Raw genomic sequence first — 24,414 nt, 5'->3', positions numbered from 1 at the left:
TTGTCCTTTGCTGAACGTAGCATTTGTTGGATTTTCTTGGTGGGTCTGTAAGTGGTTTGTATGTTGTGTTTCCTCATCAGTTTCCCTATGCGGTCAGTGGTTCCCTTGATGTATGGCAAGTTTTGTTGTTGTTTCTCACAAAGAAAACAGGGGAGGGACAGTGGGTTGAACGGCAAATAGACTGAGAACTCCTGAAAGAAACAGATAATTTGCTACTGTGCAATGGGATGGAGATGGGAAAAATCATCCCTTTAGTTTCAAAACGGAGCTGTATGGTAATCTACACTTCTAAAGACTTGACATGCTCATTGGGGTGAAGTCTCTATAGCCCAGAAAGCAGTTCCTTCACAAACTTCCTTGTAGAAGGGCCTTATTTGGAGCGTGGGAGGGAGGAGGAGGAGGCTGAGAGAGAAAGAGGCCTTGCTTGTCTTTGGCCGGCTGACAAGGCGGACTCCTCCCTCCGCGGCCGACAGGGGGCGCCGTTGCGACGGACAGCGCGGTTTTTTGGCGCCAAAGGAGGCGGAGAGTCAGCCGGAGAGGCGCCGTTGTTTGAAAGAAAGGGAAGCCACCGAGTGAGGAAGCGGGCGATCAAGTGAGTAAAAAAGCCGAGCAAAGAAGAGGAACGATGGGGGAAGAAGACAGGACAACTCTCCCTCGGAGTGGCGGGGTGTGGAGACCCGAGAAGCACTTTGCTGGGCCTCTCCTCCCCTTCCTCGCTTGAGCAGAGGCCTCTGTTTTCAGTGTTCCATACTATTTAGCACCATAACGAGCAGCCATGGGCAAACTTCAGCCCTCCAGGTGTTTTGGACTTCAACTCCCACAATTCCTAACAGCCGGTAGGCTGTTAAGAATTGTGAGAGTTGAAGTCCAAAACACCTGGAGGGCTGAAGTTTGCACATGCCCGATACAGAGTATATATAGCAACTTTTGAGAAAGTTGTTACAACATCGAAGGCCTTTTTGACTTTTGGCCCACTTTGTTTTAAGGCTCAGTCCTTCATAGCTCTAGGAATCAAAGCCTTAAAGGCACCAGGCCCCGTTTGGGAAGAGTTAAGCCATTTTGACATTACTGACGCCACTATGACTCAGTGCTAAGGAATTGTGGGAGTTGTCGTTTACAAAGACTAATCTTCTCTGCCAAAGAGTGCTAGTGCTTCATCACCAAACTACAAATCCCAGAATTGGGTAGCATTGAGATATGGGTGTTCAAGTGGTGCCAAACTATTAATTCTACATTATATATCAGGGAGTTGTAGTTTACAAAGACCTACATCTTCTCTGCCAAAGAGTGCTAGTGCTTCATCACCAAACTACAAATCCCAGAACTGGGTAGCATTGAGACATGGGAGTTCAATTTAATTCTACATTATAGATCAGGCATGGGCAAACTTCGGCCTTCCAGGTATTTTGGACTCCACCTCCCACAATTCCTAACAGCTTCAGACCTTTTCCTTTTCCCCCTCAGCCGCTTATGGGAGGAAAGGAAGGGGCCTGAGGCTGTTAGGAATTGTGGGAGTTGGAGTCCAAAACATCTGGAGAGCCAGAGTTTGCCAGTGCCTGTTGTGCCTTGCATTCTATTGAAGCCCAGTCCCCCTCCCAAGAGCGACAGAGCCTCACACCATATTTGTGTGTCTATTGACCACAGTTATTTATTTATTTATTTAAAACATTTATATTCCGCCCTTCTCACCCCGAAGGAGACTCAGAGCAGAGCACAGCATATACACGGCAAATTTTCAGGGCCTGGATACAATACATAAACATTAAAAAACATTTATCGAAATATTAAAACACACTATTTAAAATAACACCATTTAAAACCGTCCTAGCTATCCGCATCAAATCCAATTGGCCCTGTCATCTTTCCCATTGCCGCTTCATTGCCCTGTCCCGAAAGCTTGGTCCCACAGCCAAGTTTTTACCATCCTTCTAAAGGACAGGAGGGAGGGGGCCGACCTGATCTCACCAGGAAGGGAGTTCCATAGCCGGGGAGCAATCACCAAGAAGGCCCTGTCTCTCGCCCCCACCAATCGCGCCTGTGACAATGGTGGGACGAAAAGCAGGGCCTCCCCGGAGGATCTTAATCTCCGTGATGGTTCATAGGGGGAGATCCGTTCGGACAGGTAATTTGGGCCAGGGCCGTTTAGGGCTTTATAGGCCAAAGCCAGCACTTTGAATTGTGCCCGGTAGCAAACTGGCAGCCAGTGAAGTTGGCGTAACATGGGAGTTGTATGCTCCCTGTATGCCGCCCCAGTTATTAACCTGGCTGCCTCTTGTTGAACTATTTGAAGCTTCCGAGCAGTCTTCAAAGGCAACCCCACATAGAGTGTGTTGCAGTAGTCTATTCTAGACGTAACAAGAGCATGGACCACCGTGGCCAAGTCTGACTTCCCAAGGTACAGGCGCAGCTGGCGCACAAGTTTTAATTGTGCAAACGCTCCCCTGCAACCTGGGATTCCTTTTCTTGTCTTTTCTTGCTTGGAAACTCTCCAGGGGCTGGAGGATCAGCACGCGTCTATGGACCACTTTGCTGCCTTGTCTAACTAACCTTTATACAGTGTGCTGAGAGAAGGGAGCGAATTTCTTTCAGTGTGTTTAGACTTGAAAACTTGCATGTAAATCCAGAAGAGAATTTGACCCTGATTCTGAACTTCTGTGGCTGCTTTCAGGTAGCATTACAATGGAGGCAGCTCATCAGATTGAACATCCTCCCATGCACAGTGAAGACCCAAGTAAGAAATACAGCCAGAACAAGAAGCTATCAGGTACACACTTTAACACATCTTTCCTCCCTCCAAAATCTTGTAAATTCTTCCTTTCCTGTTATAAGGCCTCCACCTGTTTTCTTGGGACCCTTCCATACTCATATTTTGGCATAAGATACTTTAAAAACAAACTGTACTTTTTATTGATGATTTCATTTATGCGTTAGTATAGAAGAACTTGTAGCAAAGCGGGACATTTGGAATACTTGGTTGATTCAAATTTACAAGTTAATCCTTACTTTGGTTTATCAAAATATTTGCTTTTTAAAAATTCTTAATTGTATTCTGGGTTGATGGGAATGCCTTGGAGCTTAAAAAAATAATGAGTTGCAACAAATGTTTGTTGTCTGCTACTGGAAATGATAATTTTCTCCTCTCCCTGCACACCTTGTATGTCTGATCTGGAAGGCAGATAATAGTGGATCGCAGGAGAAGAGCAATGGAAGGCCCACAGTGTATGATCTATGATGTCAGACAGCTGACATAGATTTGGAAGAGACCTCGTGGGCCATCCAGTCCAACCCCCTGCCAAGAAAGTCACATTCAAAACACCCCTGACAGATGGCCATCCAGCCTCTGTTTAAAAGCCCCCAAAAAGGAGCCTCCACCACCGTCTTTGGCAGAGAGTGCTACTGGTGAACAGTTAGGAAGTTCTTCCTAATGTTCAGGTGGAATCTCCTTTCGTGTCATTTGAAGTCATTGCTCCACGCCCTAGTCTCCAGGGCAGCAGAAAACAGCCTGCTCCCTCCAACTTATGACTTCCTCTCACATATTTGTACATGGCCATCATTGTCTCCTCTCAGGCTTCTCTTTTGTAGGCTAAATATGCCCAGCTCTTTAAGCCGCTTCTCACAGGGCTTGTTCTCCAGACCCTTGATCATTTTAGTCGCCCTCCTCTGGACACATTCCAGCTTGTCAACATCTCCCTTAAATTGTAGTGCTCAGAATTGTACATAGTGTGATTCCAGGTGTGGTCTGACCAAGGCAGAAGAGAGGGATAGAATGACTTCCCTGGATCTAGACACTAGACTCCTGTTGATGCAGGCCAAAATCCCATTGTTTTTTTTAACTGCCGTGTGACATTGTTAGCTAATGTTTAACTTGTTGTCCATGAGGACTCCAAGATCTTTTTCACACATACTGCTGTTGAGTCAAGCGTCCCCCATTCCCAGGCATCATATTATAAAAATGAAATTATTCAAAGTTTTGAAAATGTTTGCCATGAAATAAGATTTGGGTCTGTTAGCAAAGCAGAGGTCTAGCCCCACCTGCTTGGTCTCACACTGTGAGAGCATAAAGTGCTCTCTAGTCATTGGTACATACGTGCCACAATTTTGGCTCATGCGCTGCTATCTCCTAATGTTCTCCTTTTCTTTTTGGTGTACCATTTCTCCTCCTTGCCCAACTCTAATTATTACTTCAACTTCTGTCCAGCTTGCTCAGGAGTAGCAGGAAATACATCTTTTATTATGGAGGCCACTCTCTGGAGTGAAGGGTCCAGTGTACCTCTCACATTTTTGAAAGCCTCTTACCCTACATAAGGCTTTGGTCATCACAGTGTTTTCCAGCAAAACTTTGGTGTGCTCCTTTGGCCAGTTGCCTTCAGGTTTGGATGGACCTGATATCATTGAAACACTTCATGCTTGATAGTGGAACAGCACAAGGACTGTTGTAACATCTTAGAAACTAATTCAGAGAAAGAAGCTTGTAGGATTGTTTTTCATCAGATGCTCTAAGGCCCTTCCACACAGCCATATAACCCAGAATATCAAGGTAGAAAACCCCAGAATATCTGCTTTGAACTGGAATATCTGAGTCCACACTGCCGTGTATCCCAGTTCAAAGCAGATAATATGGGATTTTATTCAGCTGTGTGGAAGGGGCCTAAGTGAAGTGTCTATGGATAGACATTTCTATCTATGAATAGTTAGAGTGTAATGACACAGACACACACTACCCCTTCATGGGCACAAATATTTGTCAACAAGCACTTCATTCTGTGCATCTGAGTAAGTAGTCCCTGTCTACAAAAGCTTACATGACAATCTTTTCCCTGTCATTTAGTCTCAAGACTGCTGTGGCGCAGTGGGTTAAACCCCTGTGCCGGCAGGCCTGAAGACTGACAGGTCACAGGTTCAAATCCGGAGAGAGGCGGATGAGCTCCCTCTATCAGCTCCAGCTCCCCATGCGGGGACATGAGAGAAGCCTCCCACAAGGATGATAAAACATCAAATCATCCGGGCGTCCCCTGGGCAACATCCTTGCAGACAGCCAATTCTCTCACACCAGAAGCAACTTGCAGTTTCTCAGGTCGCTCCTGACACGACAAAAAAAAAAGTCTTAAGAAAAATGTTACAAGATCCCTTTCTGTTCTGATCCAGATTAACATGGCTATGTCTTTAAAGGCCCACAGTTACTATACCTCTTTAGCCAAAACACTATTTGAGAAATGTAGTAGGGAATATTGTTCAATCTAAGTAAGGCGTCTTGCCTATGTTGTCTGAGTTTTTACAGGAAAATACAATATAACATCCTTCCTATGCCATCTAGTGATAGGTTTATGAAAAACAGCAACTAGTAAATTCTTGAAAAAAAATGTGTAGTTTCTGAATTCAGCATCTGCAATTGCTTTGTAAGCCTACTTTTTTCTCTGCCCCTTTTCTTATTTTATCTTATTTTTTAAATTCATTAAACACATTCACACCAAGCTAAAAGCAGCTAAACAAGAAAAAACACACTGCCAGAACATTTTCATTGCTCCATTGAAGTTAATATATTACAATAATCCCCCATTTTCATGGAGGTTAGAGACAGAACCCCTGCAAAAGAGGAAAAACTGAATTAAAAACCCTCTAGGACCTAGAGATTCCTAAATAAAACATATTAATCAAATCCACAAAGGTGAAACCCACAAATGTGGAGAGTCAACGGTACATTTATATGCTGTGAAAGGAGGAACTGACATTGTACTGTGATGTGTTGTAAATAAGAACAGGAACCTCAATACTGTAAAGACTTGAGCTGACGGAGCTTATCTGCCCAGATTCGAACCTCCGCGCTCTGCCCGGATGCGAACCTCCGACCTGTCGCTCTTCAGGTTCTGCCAGCAGAAGAGTAACCCATTGCACCACCAAGGTTCCTTACTGTGAATGTCTGATTCCTCATGGCATTTGTTGTTAGGTGTCAAGCCCACTTCAAATTATGGGGATCCTGTGAATAAGAGACCTCTAAATCATCCTCTCATCAACAGCCCTACGGATTCAGGACTGTGGCTTCTCTGATTTGTTCTCTCTATCTGGAATACAGTCTTTTTTCTACTTGCTTCCATTTTACCAAGCATTACCTCATTTCCTTATGAGTAATCTCTTTTCATGATACGGCCAAAGTACGTCAGCCTCAAAACTAACAATTTATTTTAACAATAATAATAACATTTATTTCTATCCCGCCCCGTCTCCCCAGGGGATTCTAGGTGGCTTACAACATAAATTAAGTGAAGTATGGTAAAATACATGCAGTAAAATAAATACTTAAGAACATGTGCAATCAATGTAACACATAAAATACATCATAACCAAATAACAAAATCAACAATAAGATTATAAGATTATATTAAATGTAGTCATCTTGGCTTCTAGGGAGAATTTAGACTTGAATTTCTCTAGGATTCATTTATTTGGCTTTTTAGCAGTCCACAGTACCTGCAGAACTTCTCTAGCACCATATTTCAAATGCACTGATTTTCTTCCTATCAGCTTTCTATGATAGCAAGGACCATCCTAACATTAGAATTCAGTGTTACATCTTTATGCTTCAGGATTTTGTCTGTTTCCTTCATAGTTACACTTCCTAGTTCCTCCGATTTATATAGTTTGGACAGGATATGTGGTTGCAAGTGTTGTTGTTTTTTTTCAAGTAACTCAACCCAAACTGGGTTTTAAAGACCAATGTACAGACTTGAATTGAGCATCAAGGCTATTGCATTTGACACTAATGGAAAATTCCAAGCTGATATGGGCTGATATTCTATTAATGACACATGGAGCACAATTCCAACATATGTCCTCATATGCCTTTTTTATCAATGAAGTTGATATTATCTTCCTCCCTCCATCAGTGGCCAAAGTGTACCCTTCCCCCCCCCCCCCCCAACCTTGTAATAGCTTTATTTTAGGTGAAATCATCATACTGCTTGAAGAATTAGCAAGTTTGATCGATTCTAATTATTTAGGACTAAAAGAGATTGCAGTAAGGCAGATTGAGCATTCCTTACCCAAAAATCTAAAATATTCCAAGATTTTCCACATGGGAATCTGAGGTAGTGACATCTTTGCTTTTTAATGGTTCTGTGTACACAAACATTTATTCATGCACAAAATTATTTAAAATACTGTGCCCATGTGTATAAGGTGTATGTGGAACATAAATTAATTGTGTGTTTAGGCTTTGAGTCCCAACTCCAAGAAGTTTCATTATATAAGTGCTTGCAGATACAGATATTCCAAAATCCAAAACAATCTAAAATCACAAATAGTTTTGATCCCAAGCATTTTGGATAAGGAGTACAAAACCTCTATTTAAAATCATGTTTTAAAACTGATTGTTTACAGTAATAATATATGACTGTAATAATATATGGGGAAGACCTTTTTCACTTTAAATTTCTCACTAGGAGCAAGTACAGATATTGAAAAGCTTTATGAAGCAGTACCACAGCTTGGAAACCTGTTCAAAATTAAAGGAAAAATTGGTGAAGGTAAGTATGACCATTCCTGCTTTCAAATTTCTAGAAAAAGATTTCTTAACGGAAATTCAGGTAGTATCTCTGTAGAAATCACTGCATCACGATAATATGAAAGTGCCCTATGCTAGTTATCATAAAATGCTAAATATTTTTTTGTTTTCAGGTACCTTTAGTTCTGTTTACTTAGCTGTAGCTCAGCGGCGAGGAAACCAAGAAGAAAAAGTGGCTTTGAAACACTTGATTCCTACTAGTCATCCTGTACGAATTGCTGCTGAACTTCAGTGTCTTATAGTAGCAGGGTAAGTTTGAAAATAGAAGCACAAGAAGATCTTACATTTTCACAAGACAGTGCATTTCTAAGGGATGTACAGTGCTATGATTTAAATCTTATACATAACCATCCTGAATTTACAGTTCAGCAACCTCTATAGGACTGCATAATGTCCTGGGTGGGAGAAAGAACATTCCACAGATGTATAAACCTCACTTGCCTAGTTTCCAACAGACGTCACAACCTCTGAGAATGCCTGGCATTGATGTGGGCAAAACGTCAGGAGACAATGCTTCTGGAACATGGCCATACAACCCAGAAAACTCACAGCAACCCAGTGATTCTGGCCATGAAAGCCACCAACAACACAATTTGTTGCACCGTTATATTAAAGCATTGTCAGCATTAGGCATTTGATTTTTAAAGGAGAAAATGAAGACTGATTTTCTCAGTAAACTGAATTCTGAATTTCTTCTTCTTTGTCACAGCCCTATATATTAGCTGGCCAGTATGTTTTGGGTGTAACATTTCATAAATGATTGTGCTCACTGTGTGTCAGTAATGGGTATGCAAAGATTTTTTTTCTTTGAGGAAAAAGAAATGCATAAAGCGAAATTATATAAAGATATTATAATAATAATCACAATTCTTCACAAATAGATGTTATGAACAACAAAATCATTGTTTTCTTTCTTTTAGGGGTCAAGATAATGTTATGGGAGTGAAGTGTTGTTTTAGAAAAAATGATCATGTGGTTATTGTTATGCCATATCTGGAACATGAATCCTTTTTGGTGAGTTTCAGGTTTCTTTTAATAGAAGAATTAAAAACTCTTAGTTACAAATCACTGCACAATTACTTATTTCAACATTTTTATAGGACATCTTGAACTCTCTCTCCTTTGAAGAAGTGAGAGATTATATGTATAATCTCCTTAAAGCTTTGAAGCGTATTCATCACTTTGGTATTATTCATCGTGATGTCAAGCCCAGTAACTTTCTATACAACCGGCAACTGAAACAGTAAGTCTGTTAATATTTTGCGGTGTGATCTTTTCTATGTGTCCATTAATACATTGTACCCTTAAGTAAAAGTAGTGGTTCTGCTGGATGTTCAGTAGCAGACATTTATCCATGAGATGCAAACAAGGAAAGATCAGTTTTTGAGATGGTTTGGGAAGGATGTTTTGTTAGCAAGGGTGTTGAACAAGAGGAGAAGCAAAGTTAAAAACACACACTACACCCCTGCGAGGTTGGCACATGAATTCAATCTTATCACAGCTCTGCAATGGGATAGACTGTCTCATAGACAAGCAGTTAAGTCCTAGTCACAGATTCACAGCCTCTGGCCTTGTAAACTAGCTAATCGCTTTAAATAAACACTCTTGAGTTTTGACTTTCATCCAAAGTCCTTGGAGGTTCATTCTTAATTTAGTTGCTACTTTTTACAGGTTTTCTCTTAATGTACAAAGATACTCACAACCATAAGACCCTCACACAAATAAGGATGGTGATGGATTAAATATGCAGACAATTGTGGTAAGGCCTCTAAAATGGTAGATAGCAAAGCACATGGCAGAGAAGGAAGCGCACATACAAGCCATTCCTATTTTTCCCTCCAGAGGACATTAAATGACTCAGTTGTCCCTCTAGGATCACACCTCTACTCTTTTAACCCTTTAGAGCAGTGGTTTTCAACCTGTGGGTCCCAAGGTGTTTTGGCCTACAACTCCCAAAAATCTCAGCCATTTTACTAGCTGTTAGGATTTCTGGGAGTTGAAGGCCAAAACATCTGGAGACCCACAGGTTGAGAACCACTGCTTTAGAGGACTGTGCTGTGAACACACATCTAATAAGAACTGGGTTTTTCCACACTGGAGGTACATGCAATGCATTCTTATCTAATACAGAATTCTTCTACTTGACATGTTTTAGACATTACTTTGTTTTTCTTCTGTGTAAATTCCCAAACCTGTATTTACCATATCTCACGGTTTGCAATGAGAAGAGTAATAAAGAGTTAAGTACACCCCTTTGTAACTGCTGCTTTTCTGCTGAATGCCTTCCTCCCCAGATGGATATGCATGTATCTGCTTGTATATCTTCACTGATTTAAAACTGCTGATTAAGCAGTGGTTTGAGAGTTGGCTTATAACTCTAGAGGCCAGGGGTTGATTCCACATTTGGCTATAGAAACCTGCTGGGCAACGTTGAGCAAGTCACACACACTTGGCCCCAGAAAACCCATGACAGGCACTAGGGTCATCATAAGTCGTAATTGACTTGAAGACACACAACAAGATATACATAATTGTAGCAGCAAACTTCTCAGCTCTGCTTTCCTTGTCAGGTGTGTAGTTTCATCTTAAATATATATTTTTCAGACACAATGATGGGTGGCTTGCTATCCTAGCCAATAAGAGAGTGACGGCTTAGTGCCCGGTCTTAAAAATCACCTTCTTTCTGCTTTTTTTCATCTTCATGTTCTAAGCAGCGAGCTTTTATATTGAAACAGAGAAAACAATAAAAGTCCATTTTTCAAATGCACCATATTATTAGGAAACTCTTTTTGTGATATATAACAGCCCAACAAAATAAAAAGAAATTCTTGGTGTTTTGGTTTTAGGACTGTTCATGGGGTTATTTGGAGCCCTGATTCAGAAAATTGCATTGGAAAGACCCCACAGCACTAGTCTCTTAGCTATGGTTATAATAATTTTCCATGGGGTGAGCAGATGAAGGATGGTATATGTTTTGTATCTCAAAAACTAGAGCTGATAGAGCAAAACACTGGTGCCATTTTTGGAATCAGTTGGTCAGATATTCCTTAGAAACAGGGCGAACATTTGAGGCATCAAAATGTGTGTTGACCAGTGTAGTTTAAATAATAATAATAATAATTTATTTTTAACCCGCCCTCTCTCCTCAAAGGGACTTACTGGCTTCTTGTCTACAGCTGAATTATACATGTTATCAGACAAAACCTGTGTTGCAAGAACTGCCCATTTGTATACAGTTTACTTTAAAAAAAGGGAATGGAAGGGTTTAATTAATGGGGCCTGTATTCTATGTTTCTATGATATAGTCATCATTCTTTAAGACCAACATAACTCTTTGCATAATAAAAAGCTACCATTCATTTATGTTTGTTAAATAATTCACAAGTAAGTGTTTTTAAATTGTTTTTAGGTATGCCCTGGTTGACTTCGGTTTGGCCCAAGGAACTCCGGAGACCAAAATCGAACTTCTCAAAGTTATCCAGTCTGAAGCCCCTCAGGGAAGTTGCACATACACTAAGCCTCAGATAACTTTGGGAAGCCAGGCGTCTGTCACTTCCACGGCACCTAGACACCCAACTCAGCAGTCAGCTACAAAAACTGCCAATAAAAGACCTTGTTCTGCTTCACAAACCCAGATTAAAGAAGGACACAAAAGAAAGGTTCTGTGCTTTTCCCATAATTTTGTTGTGCAGCTTTCTTTAATGAGCTACTTCATCCAATAGGGGGAGATACAATACCAGAATAAGAAAATAACCCAGTCTTTTAAAATCTTTATACTTACAAAAACAAACCTTATTTTTTATAAGAACCACATAACTCACAAAATTGAGATTTGTTTTTCTGTAATTGTTTGTATGTAACATTTGTACAAGGCTATTGCTGATATATCATGTTCCCGATGAACTGGCAGAATTCTGAACCTCTAGGTCATGCTATCTATTGCAGCATCTCCCGTTACTGTGGTGGACTTCTCCATGTATTAGCTCAGTCTACCAAGGCATGTATATACATTAGAGCAGTGGTTCCCAACCTGTGGTCCGTGGACCACCAGTGGTCTGCAAGAACGAAAATGTGGTCAGTGGCCTCACCGTAACTACACCGTTGCAATGAGAGTAACTGGTCTCGCAAAACCTTCTTATATTGCTGAGGCTTATTAAATATGGTTTTCTGTGGGCAAGCGGATGGTGACTAATGGGTGACCTATGTTCTGTATAGGAAACTAGAGCAGATCTATCTGTGGTCTATCTAATGCAGTTTTCTAAATCAGCACCCTAAATAACCAAACCAAATCTAAAGTTTACAAAAAACTGATTCATAACCCTTTTGGTACTAATGTTGGAGAGTGGTCCCTGGTCAAAAAAAGGTTGGGAACCACTGCAATAGAGAGTGATAGTCATCTGTAGAATCTTCTAGGTAAAAGTGGCTGAAAGGTTTTAATATGAAACTCACTACAAGCCAAAAAGGATGAGCTGCTTCTGCAAGCCAAGCACTTCAGGTCTCAAAACTATTCTCACCTATGTCATTATTCTTGGGGGGAGGGGGCTTACTGTCGATTTTGACAATTAAAGGTTTAATTGATCTGAAATATAAACTGGGTTATTTAGTTATTGTACATAGATCTCACTTTTTTAATATAACAAACTGCATCTTTCCAGATGTTATTATATCCCAGTAGCTCTAGTCATGATATCTAACAATGAGGAAGATGAGTTGTAGTGCAGCATCTGGAGGACCATATAAAATGATATGGTGGACCTTGTGTTTGACATCTGTGGTCTAGACTGTGTTCACTTAACATTTTTGTCCAATGAGCATATTTACAAGCAGCTGTTTTTGTGGTATTGGTCACTTTTGAAAAGACAGACTTGTAGTTGACAATGTGTGAGAGATGGACTACTTACTTCCCTTCTTTCCGACACTGTAGGAGGGGCAAGAGTGCTTTGCTCATCAGCGCTCTGTCTTCGGAGAGAGGAATTTCAATGTCCGAAGTCCTACATTTCAGGACCGTTCCTCAGTTAAAGTGAGTAAGCACATCCCTTTACTGTTATGTATTCATAAATGTATGTAATGTTTGAAGACTAGGCGGAATCATTAGGAGGACGACGAAATGTCAACCACATTTTATTTGCAGGAAGCCTATTGCATTGTGAGCCAGTGCTTTGATTTTGAGCCAAGGTGATTGAAAGCCTGAGATATGTGTGTGTCCATTGGGGAACCTATATACATTAGTGATCCATCTGCTTTCTCCCCCCCCTCCCCCCCCAGCAGTGTATGAATCTAGCTAAAGATTATGTCAACCTAGGCCCCTTCCACACAGCTGAATAAAATTCCACATTATCTGCTTTGAGCTGGAATATATGGCAATGTGGACTCAGATAACCCAGTTCAAAGCAACTCTTGTAGGATTTTCTGCCCTGATATTCTGGGTTATATGGCTGTGGGGAAAGGGCCTTAGAACATCTGGTAAAGGTTTCCCCTTGACATTAAGTCCAATCATGTCTGACTCAGGGGGCAGTACTCATCTCCATTTCTAAGCCGAAGAGACAGCGTTGTCCGTAGAAACCTCCACGGTCATGTGGCCTGCATGACTGCATGGAGCGCCATTACCTTCCTGCCGGAGTGGTACCTATTGATCTACTCACATTTGCATGTTTTTGAATTGCTTGGTTGGCAGAAGATGGGGCTATCAGGAAGCTCACCCCGCTCTCTGGATTCAAACCACTGACCTTTCGGTCGGCAAAGTCAACAGCTCAGCGGTTTAACCCGCCGCGCCAATGGGGATTCAATCATTTTTTAAAAATTCAGTTTCATAATTAGCTACTCAATTAATAAGAAGTGCTTCTGAGCAATCAGGCAGGAGAGCTTTTGTAATCTGGGGAAAACCTTAGTGTTATTATTTTGTAAATGCCTTGGAAATCATTAAGAGACTTTTGTGCCCAGTTCAGGGTTGAACTAGACTTGAAGACACGTGACTGATTTTAAAAATAGTAACAGTCCGGCAGATTTCTCCACCTCTCTTCCCTAACAGATTGTTGTAGAGACATACATGCAAAGCCCCATCCATAAAGAAAACAGAGGCATAGAAGTACATGACATGGTGATAATGTGCCCATAACTATGTATTATGCTGCACTTGAGATGGGTTTGTTGTTTTGGGCAGAAGGCCCTTTTGAACATTATTTTTAATTTAAGTACAAATCCCCTTATATTAGCAGAACCAATCTCCTAAAGTCAAACAGGGTCAGTTCTGTTTAGTACTTGGATGAGAGATCACCAAACAAATACTGGGTACTGTAGGCTAGAGGAAGGAACTCGCAAAACCACCTTTACTATTCCTTGCCTAAGAGAAAAGCTCTTGAAATTCATGGGGTTATCATAAGACAATGAGTAACTTGAAGACACATACAATGCAAAACTCACTATATGTGTTTGTTGTTATTATTATTATCCAGATTATCGATGCAGATGTTCCATGTTGTCTGCTTTGAACTGGATTATATGAGGCCCCTTCTATGCTGCCATATAAAATCCAGATTATCTGCTTTGAATTGGATTATAGGGCAGTATAGACTCGTGTGGTCCAATTCAAAGTGGATGGTGTGGATTGTCTTCTTTGATAATCTGGATTATATGGCAGTGTAGAAGCAGCCTGAGTATACACTTCCATATAGTCTAGTTCAGAGCAGATAATCTGGATTTTGATATGTATTTTAATATATATTTCATGGAAACATGTTTTAATATGTATATTTTACAGACTGTTTTAAAATGATTGTGTGTTTTAGTAATGTTGTAACCTGCCTCGAGGAGAGGTGGGTAAGAAATAAAATAATAATAATAATAATAATAATTATTATTATTATTATCATTATTATTATTATTATTATTATTATTATTATTATAGGTGTATGTAGAGTTTACAAGACTATTTCTATAATTCTATTATTTTAAAATATTTTGGTTAATAGTATAGATAGTAAACTTTTTAATTTTCCTGAATCCCACTGAATTAGAATTCTTGGAATTTCTTGCCATGTTTTAATAGCCATTAAAACTATTGGGAGCCCCCGGTGGCGCAGTGGGTTAAACCCCTGTGACAACAGGACTGAAGATTGACAGGTCGCAGGTTCAAATCCGGGGAGAGGTGGATGAGCTCCCTCTATCAACTCCAGCTCCTCATGCGGGGACATGAGAGAAGCCTCCCACAAGGATGATAAAAACATCAAATCATCCAGGCGTCCCCTAGGCAACGTCCTTGCAGACGGCCAATTCTCTCACACCAGAAGTGACTTGCAGTTTCTCAAGTCGCTCCTGACACGACAAAAAAAAAAAAATAGCCATTGGGATGTGAATTTGGCAAGTTGCCGTTATAAATGTTGCTTAATAACAACTTTTACTTCTTCCCATGTAGTTTAAGTCAAAGCTGTGTTTAAATATGTTTTGTTTTTAAAATACAACCTATATTGCAGCTCGTAAAACAGTCCAAAGTGACAGATATTCCATCTAGAAAACTGTCAGCAAAGAAGAAGGCAACTTCAACTCTGAATAACGGTGTAGCCAAGAAAGCTGCCAGCAGTTGTCCAGCGAACTTGTCCTGCGACTGTTATGCAAAAGATAGAGTCTGCAATATTTGTCTTTCAAGGTAATTAGCCTTGGGACAGTAAAACTTATCACTTGTGCTGTCAAGGAATGTTTAAAACATGGACTAGTTGGACAGATGATTTAGTAAGCACAAGATAATATTGCCGCTTTCACAGTGAAACAACAGAGAAAAATATCAGATGCTTATTTGTACAGACTGTTTCTAACAGATGGTCACGTTCATTGCTGGCATTCTCAGCAATCAATGGCTGCCCACTTGTTTAAATGTTTTTTGTACAAGTATTTCATTATCATGAACTCTTAACCCCTTTTTGATTCATGTTGTGTAAAATCACTTGACCCCTCTTCAGTTCTCTCTCTCTCTCCTGCGTCAGAAGGGTATCTCTGACATTATCTCAATGCGTGCAACAGCATCGGAGCAATGTTTCATTGTTGGAGGCACAATGTATTCACGCAGACGTTTAGGTTAAGAGTGTCAGTTGCTATGCCCTGGCCTGTAAACCCGTGTAGGTCATACGACTAAGAAATGTCAAACAGCCCTGCGAGCAACGCAGCAGCAGAATACATAAATCTTTCTGTGTTTTGTGCCATTACTATTAGACTTCTGAAATCTGTGGCTGGGATCAGCATACATAATCAAGCAGCTCACGATCATGATCTCATGACTAAAAAGTTAAGCCTTACGCAGTTGAAGTCAAATGTCTTTACCATCTAAAAATATGTAAATCCTGTCTTTCATACATAGTATTTCAGAAACTGTAGACATTGCTGGTGAAGCTATGAGGCTATGGCTGACTGGCACACGTTAAGACTCAGAAAGAAAAGATTTTAGATTTAAAAGGAAATGTTGAATGTTCACAAAATTACCATAAAAAAAGAATATCTCAGAGATTGCTTTGTTATCAGACCATGAAAAGTTTCAGATTGCCTGTTACTATTTTTGAACTATACTTTGCTTATTCCAACCCTTCAAGGCGTCAGCAAGTTGCTCCAAGGGCTGGTACACCTGGATTCAGAGCACCGGAGGTATTAATCAAGTGTCCTCACCAGTCAACAGGTACAGTATGCCAGAATGGAACTAGATAATGCCATGGCACAAGATGTGTGTCTTTATCGGCCTATGCTGCAGTTTGACACCACTTAACTGCTGTGGTTTGATGCTATGGAATAACGGGAGTTATAGTTTTATAAGGTCCATAGCCTTTGTTGCCAAATCATTATTTTGCCTGATTAAACTACAAATCCCAGGATTCCATAATATTGAGCCATGGCATTTGAAGTGGTGTTAAACTGAATTAATTCTAAAGTGTACCTATGCACTTTAGCATATGGAGAGGAGGAGGATTAGGACTGCTGCTAATCTCCGTGTATTAGACGGTTGTTATGATGCATCTTAAATGAAACATTGTTATCAGCCATTTTTAATGAAGTATCTCATAATTTGTTTTTAGGGTGTACATTGTAATGTTTATTCATATTTTAGTTTTTATGTCTTAATGGATTGTTCTTGTTTTTATTTTATTTTGATATCTAATTCCTTTGTTGTAAGTTTTCTGTTGTTAAGTTCCATTATTTTGTATTATTACAATGTGTCTGTACCTATTTTGAGGCATTGAATGTTTGCCTTTTTATGTGCAAACCACCCTGAGTTCTTCTGCAGAGAGAGGACAGTCTAGAAATAATAATAATAATAATTATTATTATTATAATTATAATTATAATTATTAGGCCTGTTTGATCAAGAAAAAATTTGTTTCTAAATTCGATTCTTAATTGGGGTGTTTTTTTGTTTCGATATTTAAAATATTTACAAAACTTTCCAAAAAAATGTTTTGTTATTTACGAAATTTCGTAAATATTTACAAAACATTTTAGAAACAAATTTTTTCTTGATCAAACAGGGAGCCAAGAGGCATGTCGAGAATGCCAAGCAACCGCATACCTTCCTCGCCTCAGCAAGAAGCACGTCGCTCAAAAGGAAGAGGCATGCATTGGTCTCTTAGAGGAACTACACCTCCCAGCATGCCTCAGTCTTCCAGGGCGGGGCAAATCCTCTTCCTTTTGAGCGACGTGCTTCTCCACGAATGGGAAGAGCGCGCCGGGCTTTGGAGGCTTGAGAATCAGGAGGGCTCAGCCCAACCCAGGCGCTGCGGGGAGCCGCTCCGTTTCTTGCTCAGTCGGGGCAGGGAAGGGCTTGGAGTCGGATGGGAGCCATGGAGAGGGTCGTCCTGGGTTGGATCTACACTTCAGGCGATGGGTGAGCCAATCCACCGGCAAAGAGCGGTGCTTTTCGGGCTTGGATGTTGGGTACCGTGCGCCTTTGCCGTTGCGCCCTCGCCGTGCGCTTTTACGCACGGAGTTTGGGAACTTGTTTTTGGCACGGCTTTCCTGGCACCGTGGAAGGAGCCTGTGAACGGGAAATGGATCGGGTGTGGAGTGAGCATTGCCCCCAACGCTTATCAGCTCTGACACTCGTGTTTGATCTCGTGTGTGTCGCGTACAAAGTTGGGAAAAGTTCCTCTTTATCCGAGCGCGCGCGCGTTGGAAAGCCTTGCTGAGGCGAGGAAGGTATGCGGTTGCTTGGCATTCTCGACATGCCTCTTGGCTCCCTTCTATCTACAGCGCGCGCCATCCAATCAGCTCCGGCTGCTGCGCCCTCCTCCCAGCTGTGTTGCTCGCGCCGCCCCTTCGCCCCGCCCGCCCCATTTACTGCTGCAGCCTCCATCCCATTAACGAGCGGAGCTGAAGCTCGTTAAAAAAATGAGGCTGCTGTTTCGATATTTTTAAACCCTTCCGGGTTTGAAAATATGTTTTGATATTGCGTCGGATATGGTAAAAATAACGATTTAATAACGAATTAACGAATTAATGAACTAAAACCAACAGGCCTAATAATAATAATAATAATTATTATTATTATTATTATTATTATTATTATATAGACAGACCCTAGATCTTCCAAACAGGATTAGGAGTTTAGTTGAAGAAACTCCTTTACCTCTTATTGCTCTGAAAATATTTTGTTTATTCCAAGATATGTAACCTGGAATAAAAAGAAGTTGGGATATTTTATTTTACATAGTTCCTATGATAACTGAGAATACCATTTCTGTTTTAAAAAGGAAAATCTAGAAAGCTGATACTTCAGGCTTCCTGTCAGCTTAAGAATTTTGAGATACCTTTATTGTTTACAATCAAACGTTCTGAGTGATCCTGTCCATCAATATGCTCTCTTAGAGGAAAGCATGATATTTTTGCAAGCAGATATTTTAAAAGCTTACATTAAAAGATAGCATATGATATTGCCCAAAGTGCTTTTCAATCTAGTGGGCTTGAAAATGAGATCTGGTTCTGAAAGTTTGAGTCCAGGTATGTGGTTTCAATACAGCATTCTGTCCACCTTGAAAATACCACCTATTTCCCCTGTTTGTTATTGAATATTGCGGTGAATTTTTATAGACAATATTATGGATATGTTATTTCATGCTGGCTTTGTCCTTTCATCCTGGTCTTCACTTTTATATGCTGTGGAAAACGTTTGTGTCTATGACTTTCACCATTGTTACATCCAAAATGTCATATCTAGATACAGGTCCAGTTACGAGAAGACTTTCATTAAAACTAAATAATGCAGAACCAGGTGCAGAATTACATGCATGTATCAGTGGGAGTGTTAAGTATGTGTTTCACCATCTCACTTCCGTTAATGAGGTTTAAAAGTCAATTTGGGCTGATTATGACCATAGATTTTAATATGGAATAATATTCCTCCTCCACTGGATATAACTTGTCTAGAATTTGGATCGCAGTGCCTTCTGTGTGCATACAAAATACTCTCCCTTTCACGTACTTTTCCATCCACTTCTGCATGAGCATTTCTTGAGTATTCAGAACTGCTTTTTTCATTGAAGTGAATGGCCAAGGCCAAACAGGGAAGATCTTGGTGTGTCAGCATACTAGTTGGAATTAAATCTGCATGTTATTATGCCATTGGATGCATCTGCAATACATGTGTAACTTTACTTACTTTGGCAATCCCATTGTGCAGGACAGTCTTACTTTCTGCAGTATTAGTTAATCACTGAATAAATGTAAAGCTAAATGAGCTTTGGATTGCCATTTTTAAACCTTTCAAACACAATAAGAAAATGGAGTTGTATGCTTCTGAACTAAACGTTTATTTTCCATTGCAGCAATTGACATGTGGTCTGCAGGCATCATATTTCTTTCTCTGCTGAGTGATCGGTATCCGTTTTACAAAGCGGGCGATGATTTAACGGCTTTGGCACAGATTATGACTATTCGTGGATCCAGGGAAACAATTCAAGCTGCTAGAACATTTGGTATGCAGGTTTCACGTTTTCCTTAACTCGGTGTGCATTTGTTGTGTTCGTAGCTATCACTTTGCCATCCATTTCTGGAAATAATGGGTGTTTATTAGGCCTGGGTAACAACGGAAAAATTTGTTTCTAAAATCGATTTGTATTTGGGGTTTTTTTTTGTTTCGATATTTAAAATAATTACAAAATTTTCCTTTTAAAAAGTTCAATATTTACGAAATTTCGTAAATGGTAAAAATTAACGAATCGATTTCCGAAACAATAACGAATCGATTCGTTAATGGCGGACGCGACCGCGAAATACGCTAAAAAACCTCCAAAACCTTCTGAAGCTTCCCTCTCCCTCTGTTGTTGACTGTTGGTGTGATATTATATATTTTTTTCACTAATTAAACCATAAAACTGGCCCAGACATGCGGAAATAATAACGAAACGACCTCAAAACAATAACGAAACGAATACAATATCGAAATACGAAGCATTTACAAAACGTTTTTGAAAATTCGTTTTTTTTAATAATTGCTCCAGAATGGTTCGTTATCGTTTTGTAATTGAAAATATTAACGAATTACGAATTAACGAAACGAAACCACCCAGCCCTAGTGTTTATATTCCCAGAAACTAGCATAACTTTGGGTTATATTGGAAATTGGGCAGGATGCCAATGTTCAGAACTTTTCATATCAGTTTCATTGACAATGTCCATCATACTGGCTGTTCAAGAAAGCGTTCAAACAAGAAGTGCAATAATTGGTAATGACGACAGGAATTGAACAACGGAAAATGATACTGGATTGTGGTTTAGACGATGAGACGATGTGGAATGGCTTTTGTATTATTGATGATGTTTTTGATGATGATGCTTTTGGTTAATGCTAGATTGATTATTTTAGATTGTGTCTTGAATTTGAACCTGTTTCTATGTTGTACACCGCTGTGAGTCGCCCCCGGGCTGAGAACAGCGGTATATAAGCAAAGTAAATAAATAAATACTGTAAGATGGGCCTTATCTCACATCAGCTCTCTCTCTCTCTCTCTCTCTCTCTCTCTCTCTGTGTGTGTGTGTATGTGAAGCCCCTGAATATATACCCCCCCCCCCCAAATTCGAGTTGTTTTCCCATATAAGAATTACTGTGTTGCATAGTATGTATGCAGGTGTTTGGAGAGTAGGATAACACAGAATGAGACCTCAACAGTTTGAATAATGACTATGGGTTAATCTTATAATCATGGATATCAACACTCAGTGCTTGAAATGTTTTTAATCCGTTTTAATGTTTTTATGTGTTTAATTGTTTATATATTTTAACTGTTTTATAGTTTCAAATGGCTTGTTTTATTGTTGTGTTTATTTTGCGGCACTGAATTTTTGCCGAAGTTTGTAAGCCACTTTGAATCTCCTTCAGGGTGAGAAAGGCGGGGTATAAAGTAAATAATAAAAAATAAAATAAGTAATAGTGAGTTGACAGTGCCATTTCGAATTGTTAGATTGTTAGTGTGTGTCTTCGGAAATTCCAGTTCATACAGAAGAATACCACTTTAACCATCATGCTTTTTACACAGGTAAATCAATACTGTGTAGCAAAGAGATCCTGGCTCAGGATTTACGGAAGCTCTGTGAGAGGCTGAGAGGGAACGGTACCAGCTTTGACATCTCAACAGGAGATGTACAGATCAAACCTCCTCAGGAATCTGCTTTGTCAACGGAAATCAGCAATGCTTTTGAGGCTTCACTCCAGGGTCCCCAAAAGCACATACACTACCAGAAGCAGCATCGTCATGGAGGCGATGGCACAGATATGAGGATTACTGAAAAAGGAGCTGATCCAAAAGGATGGGACAAAGTTCCCGACGAGGCCTATGATCTTCTTGATAAACTGCTTGACTTAAATCCTGCTACAAGAATCACTGCCAAGGATGCTTTGCTGCACCCCTTTTTCAGAAATATGAAGCAATGAAAAGACTCTTGACACTAAATGCTAGAAGAAGTGAGGTTCACAATCCACATTTCGTTAAATGAAACCTAAATCCTGACAAGAACATTGCATCCACTTACTTGGCTTCACAGCAGCATCCATCTTCCTGCAAATAAATTATTACATGCGTTTCTCTTTGTTATTGATCTGTTGAGCCATTTCTTAATGGTGTTGAATTTGATAGGATCATTGAGGATACTGAACCACCACCACAAGGCTTTTTGTGCCTTAGAATGGTACCCATGTTGTCTTTTCACATACTCGGGAATATTATCTATACCAGATCATTTTCTACCATGTTCTTGACCTCTAGGAGTATGATTGCTGTTTACATCCCAGCTTGCATTGCAAATGCTGCCATGGATGGATACAAAGGGTGCTATATGTAAACCAGTATAAAATTGTGACTGAAGTGAGATTTAAATTTATATGTATGTACATTTTAGGATGACCAATGAAAAATGTGTAAGTGCCTGTACATGAAAAAAACTGGGATCTGGGAAGTTTTGATAAGTTACTTCTGAAGGCAACCTGCTTGAAAATGAGTGTTTGAGCAGATTTGTTTTCAGTGTAAATTTGTATGTGTGTGTGTGTGTGCATGTCAGTAACTAAATTCAAATAATCAATTTCTTCCACCCGCCTTTTTATTTCTTTAATTATCAAGATTGATGTAATTTTAATGGGTATTACAATTAATAAAAAATTGGGGTATTATAGAAAAATTTGCTTCTTGAGAATTATTGCTGAGGGGAAAAAAAATATTGATGGTGTGTTCTTGGAACCCTTTCCTTTCAGGAATGTTTTAACATGTTTCCCTCTTTGTACCACAATAAATAAATAATAATATACTTAATATATTTATATTCCGCTCTATCTCCCCAAGTGGACTCAGAGCGGATTACAGTATACATTTATAGTAAACATTCAGTGCTGTTACGTAGTTAACAAACAAAGACAGACAGTACACAAGGCTTCTCACTTTTCCATCTTCGGTATCAGGTGGCTGTGCTCAACTCGGGCATGGGGAGGTGCTGTTGTTGCATTTTTCCATGCCAAGGATCCTCTTGTCCATTGACACCTTCCTGATTGAATTGCTGGCATGTCTTCAGGGGTGCCTTTTACGTCTCTACCAAAGTGGTATCATTGCTGTTTTCAAACTCCTAGGTAAGCAAAAGGTAGGGCCAATGGCGGGAGCTCACCTCAACCCACGGCTCGAACTGCCAACCTTCTGGTTGGCAAAATATTTTATAGCTGTGCTGTGTGTGGGAAGTCTGTTATTGCTGGTGCATTTTACACAGTCAGTAGGTTCTCATGTATTGCTATTATTGGTCCCCTCCTATTATTATTATTATTGAGGCCAGGTGACCATCTGGAGTCTGGGAAAGCATTTTTAAAAAGAGTGGTGAATTTCCTCTCCCCTCGCTTCTGCCTGGAGTCTGGCAAGCGTTTTAAACCAATGTGGATGAATTTCCTCCCTTTGCTTCCCCCCTTTTCTGGAGGAAAACAACTACTCTCAAAATTAAGACCACCCAATGCAACAGGAAATAACTTTCAAACCATTATTTGGAATTCAGAAATCTTGGAAGTTTCAAAAGGTTTTGAACATTTTTTTCTATGAAAATCTGAATTGATTTCCGAATTGAACCACCAGTGCTCCCTACATCCAAAACAAGTTTTGATCCTTTTTGTTTTTTTTTGATCAAACAAGCCTAGTAAATAGGTACCACTTAAGCAGGGAGATACTTAAGGCACCCATAAGGAAATGCCAGAAAAATGTTGATGATTCAATCAAGGAGAAAGTTTACAAATAAAAGCTCTTTGGCAGGGAAAGTGGAGTGACAGCACACACATCCCCCTATGGTGGCCATTACCGAGCACAGCCACCAAGATGCCGAAGACGGAAATGCCCATATATAACTTTATATATTGTTGTCTTTGTTGTCAGTGTATAATGGCATTGCCATATATGTGTTCTTTGATCTGCTCTGAGTCCCCTTTGAGGTGAGAAGGGTAAAATAAAAATACTGCAAATAAATAAACAACTTAGACAGTCACACAATAGTAACACTAGTCAAAGGCTGACAAATGTTCAAACAAGTTTCATAAGGAAGTAAACAGGCTGCAGTGCTAGCCATATTGTATTTAGTTTGAAATATAGTATTTTTACGTCAGAATAAATAGAAAACATAAATGGGATAGGGATACATATTAACTAATCTGTCATCCTGACCTTGAGAAAAGACACATTCTATAGTGCTACAAGCATAATTTTTTGTGACCTGAAGCATATACAAGATCATCTGTTGTCTTCTAAAAGAAAGGATGAACATACAGCCAATTTCTTCCACAGAAAACCCTCCATATTTGTGGGTTTAACTTTTGTGGATTTAGTTAATATTGCCTTTAGGAATCTCTAGGGCAGTGTTTCTCAAACTGTGCTACTCCAGGTGTTTTGGATTTCGGCACCCAGAAATCCCAGCCAGCTTACCAGCTGTTAGGAATTGTGGGAGCTGAAGTCCAAAACATCTGGAGGAGCACAGATTGAGAACCACTGCTCTAGGGCTTCCAGTGCCATTCTATGATCAACCTCTGGCATAGAGTTGCACTGGAAGATCCAAAAGAATACTAGAGAGCTGTCTCAGGTTAAAAAAAATAGTATTTTAAATTCAATTCCACTTTCATGGGGTCCTGCGTCTATAACCCCAGCTAATGTGGAAGGCTGATTGCCACATTTGCAAAGCATCTGTTAGTTTAATACTTTAGTAATATATATGTATTTCTTCTAAACTAAAATATTTCTTTATGAAGGAGATGCTAATAACAACCACCTCTGTCCTCAGCTATGTAATTACCTGTTGTGTTCTTCATCTTCATTTTCTCAATTCCTGTTAAAACACATTCAATGTCTGCATCATTGCTGCTCTTCTCATTTTTATAC

The 24,414-nt window shown here is 39.9% G+C and overlaps 1 protein-coding gene across 1 annotated transcript; it reads left to right on the top strand.

The window, feature by feature from the left end:
* Positions 1 to 483: 483 nt before the first annotated feature.
* On the top strand, positions 484 to 21,616 carry CDC7 (cell division cycle 7). Its single transcript, XM_060773911.2, has 12 exons — positions 484 to 592; positions 2,669 to 2,764; positions 7,437 to 7,520; positions 7,672 to 7,807; positions 8,479 to 8,572; positions 8,659 to 8,801; positions 10,968 to 11,217; positions 12,483 to 12,578; positions 15,028 to 15,200; positions 16,135 to 16,217; positions 19,354 to 19,503; positions 21,064 to 21,616. Exons 2-12 carry the CDS (start codon positions 2,680 to 2,682, stop codon positions 21,456 to 21,458), a joined length of 1,689 nt encoding a protein of 562 aa, XP_060629894.2. The 5' UTR covers positions 484 to 592; positions 2,669 to 2,679; the 3' UTR covers positions 21,459 to 21,616.
* The last annotated feature ends 2,798 nt before the right edge of the window (positions 21,617 to 24,414 follow it).

Source organism: Anolis sagrei, chromosome 4 (genome assembly GCF_037176765.1).
Source record: "Anolis sagrei isolate rAnoSag1 chromosome 4, rAnoSag1.mat, whole genome shotgun sequence".
Lineage (NCBI taxonomy): Eukaryota > Metazoa > Chordata > Lepidosauria > Squamata > Dactyloidae > Anolis > Anolis sagrei.
Note: the sequence above shows the minus strand (reverse complement) of the source record. Positions and strands in the feature narration are given on the sequence as shown.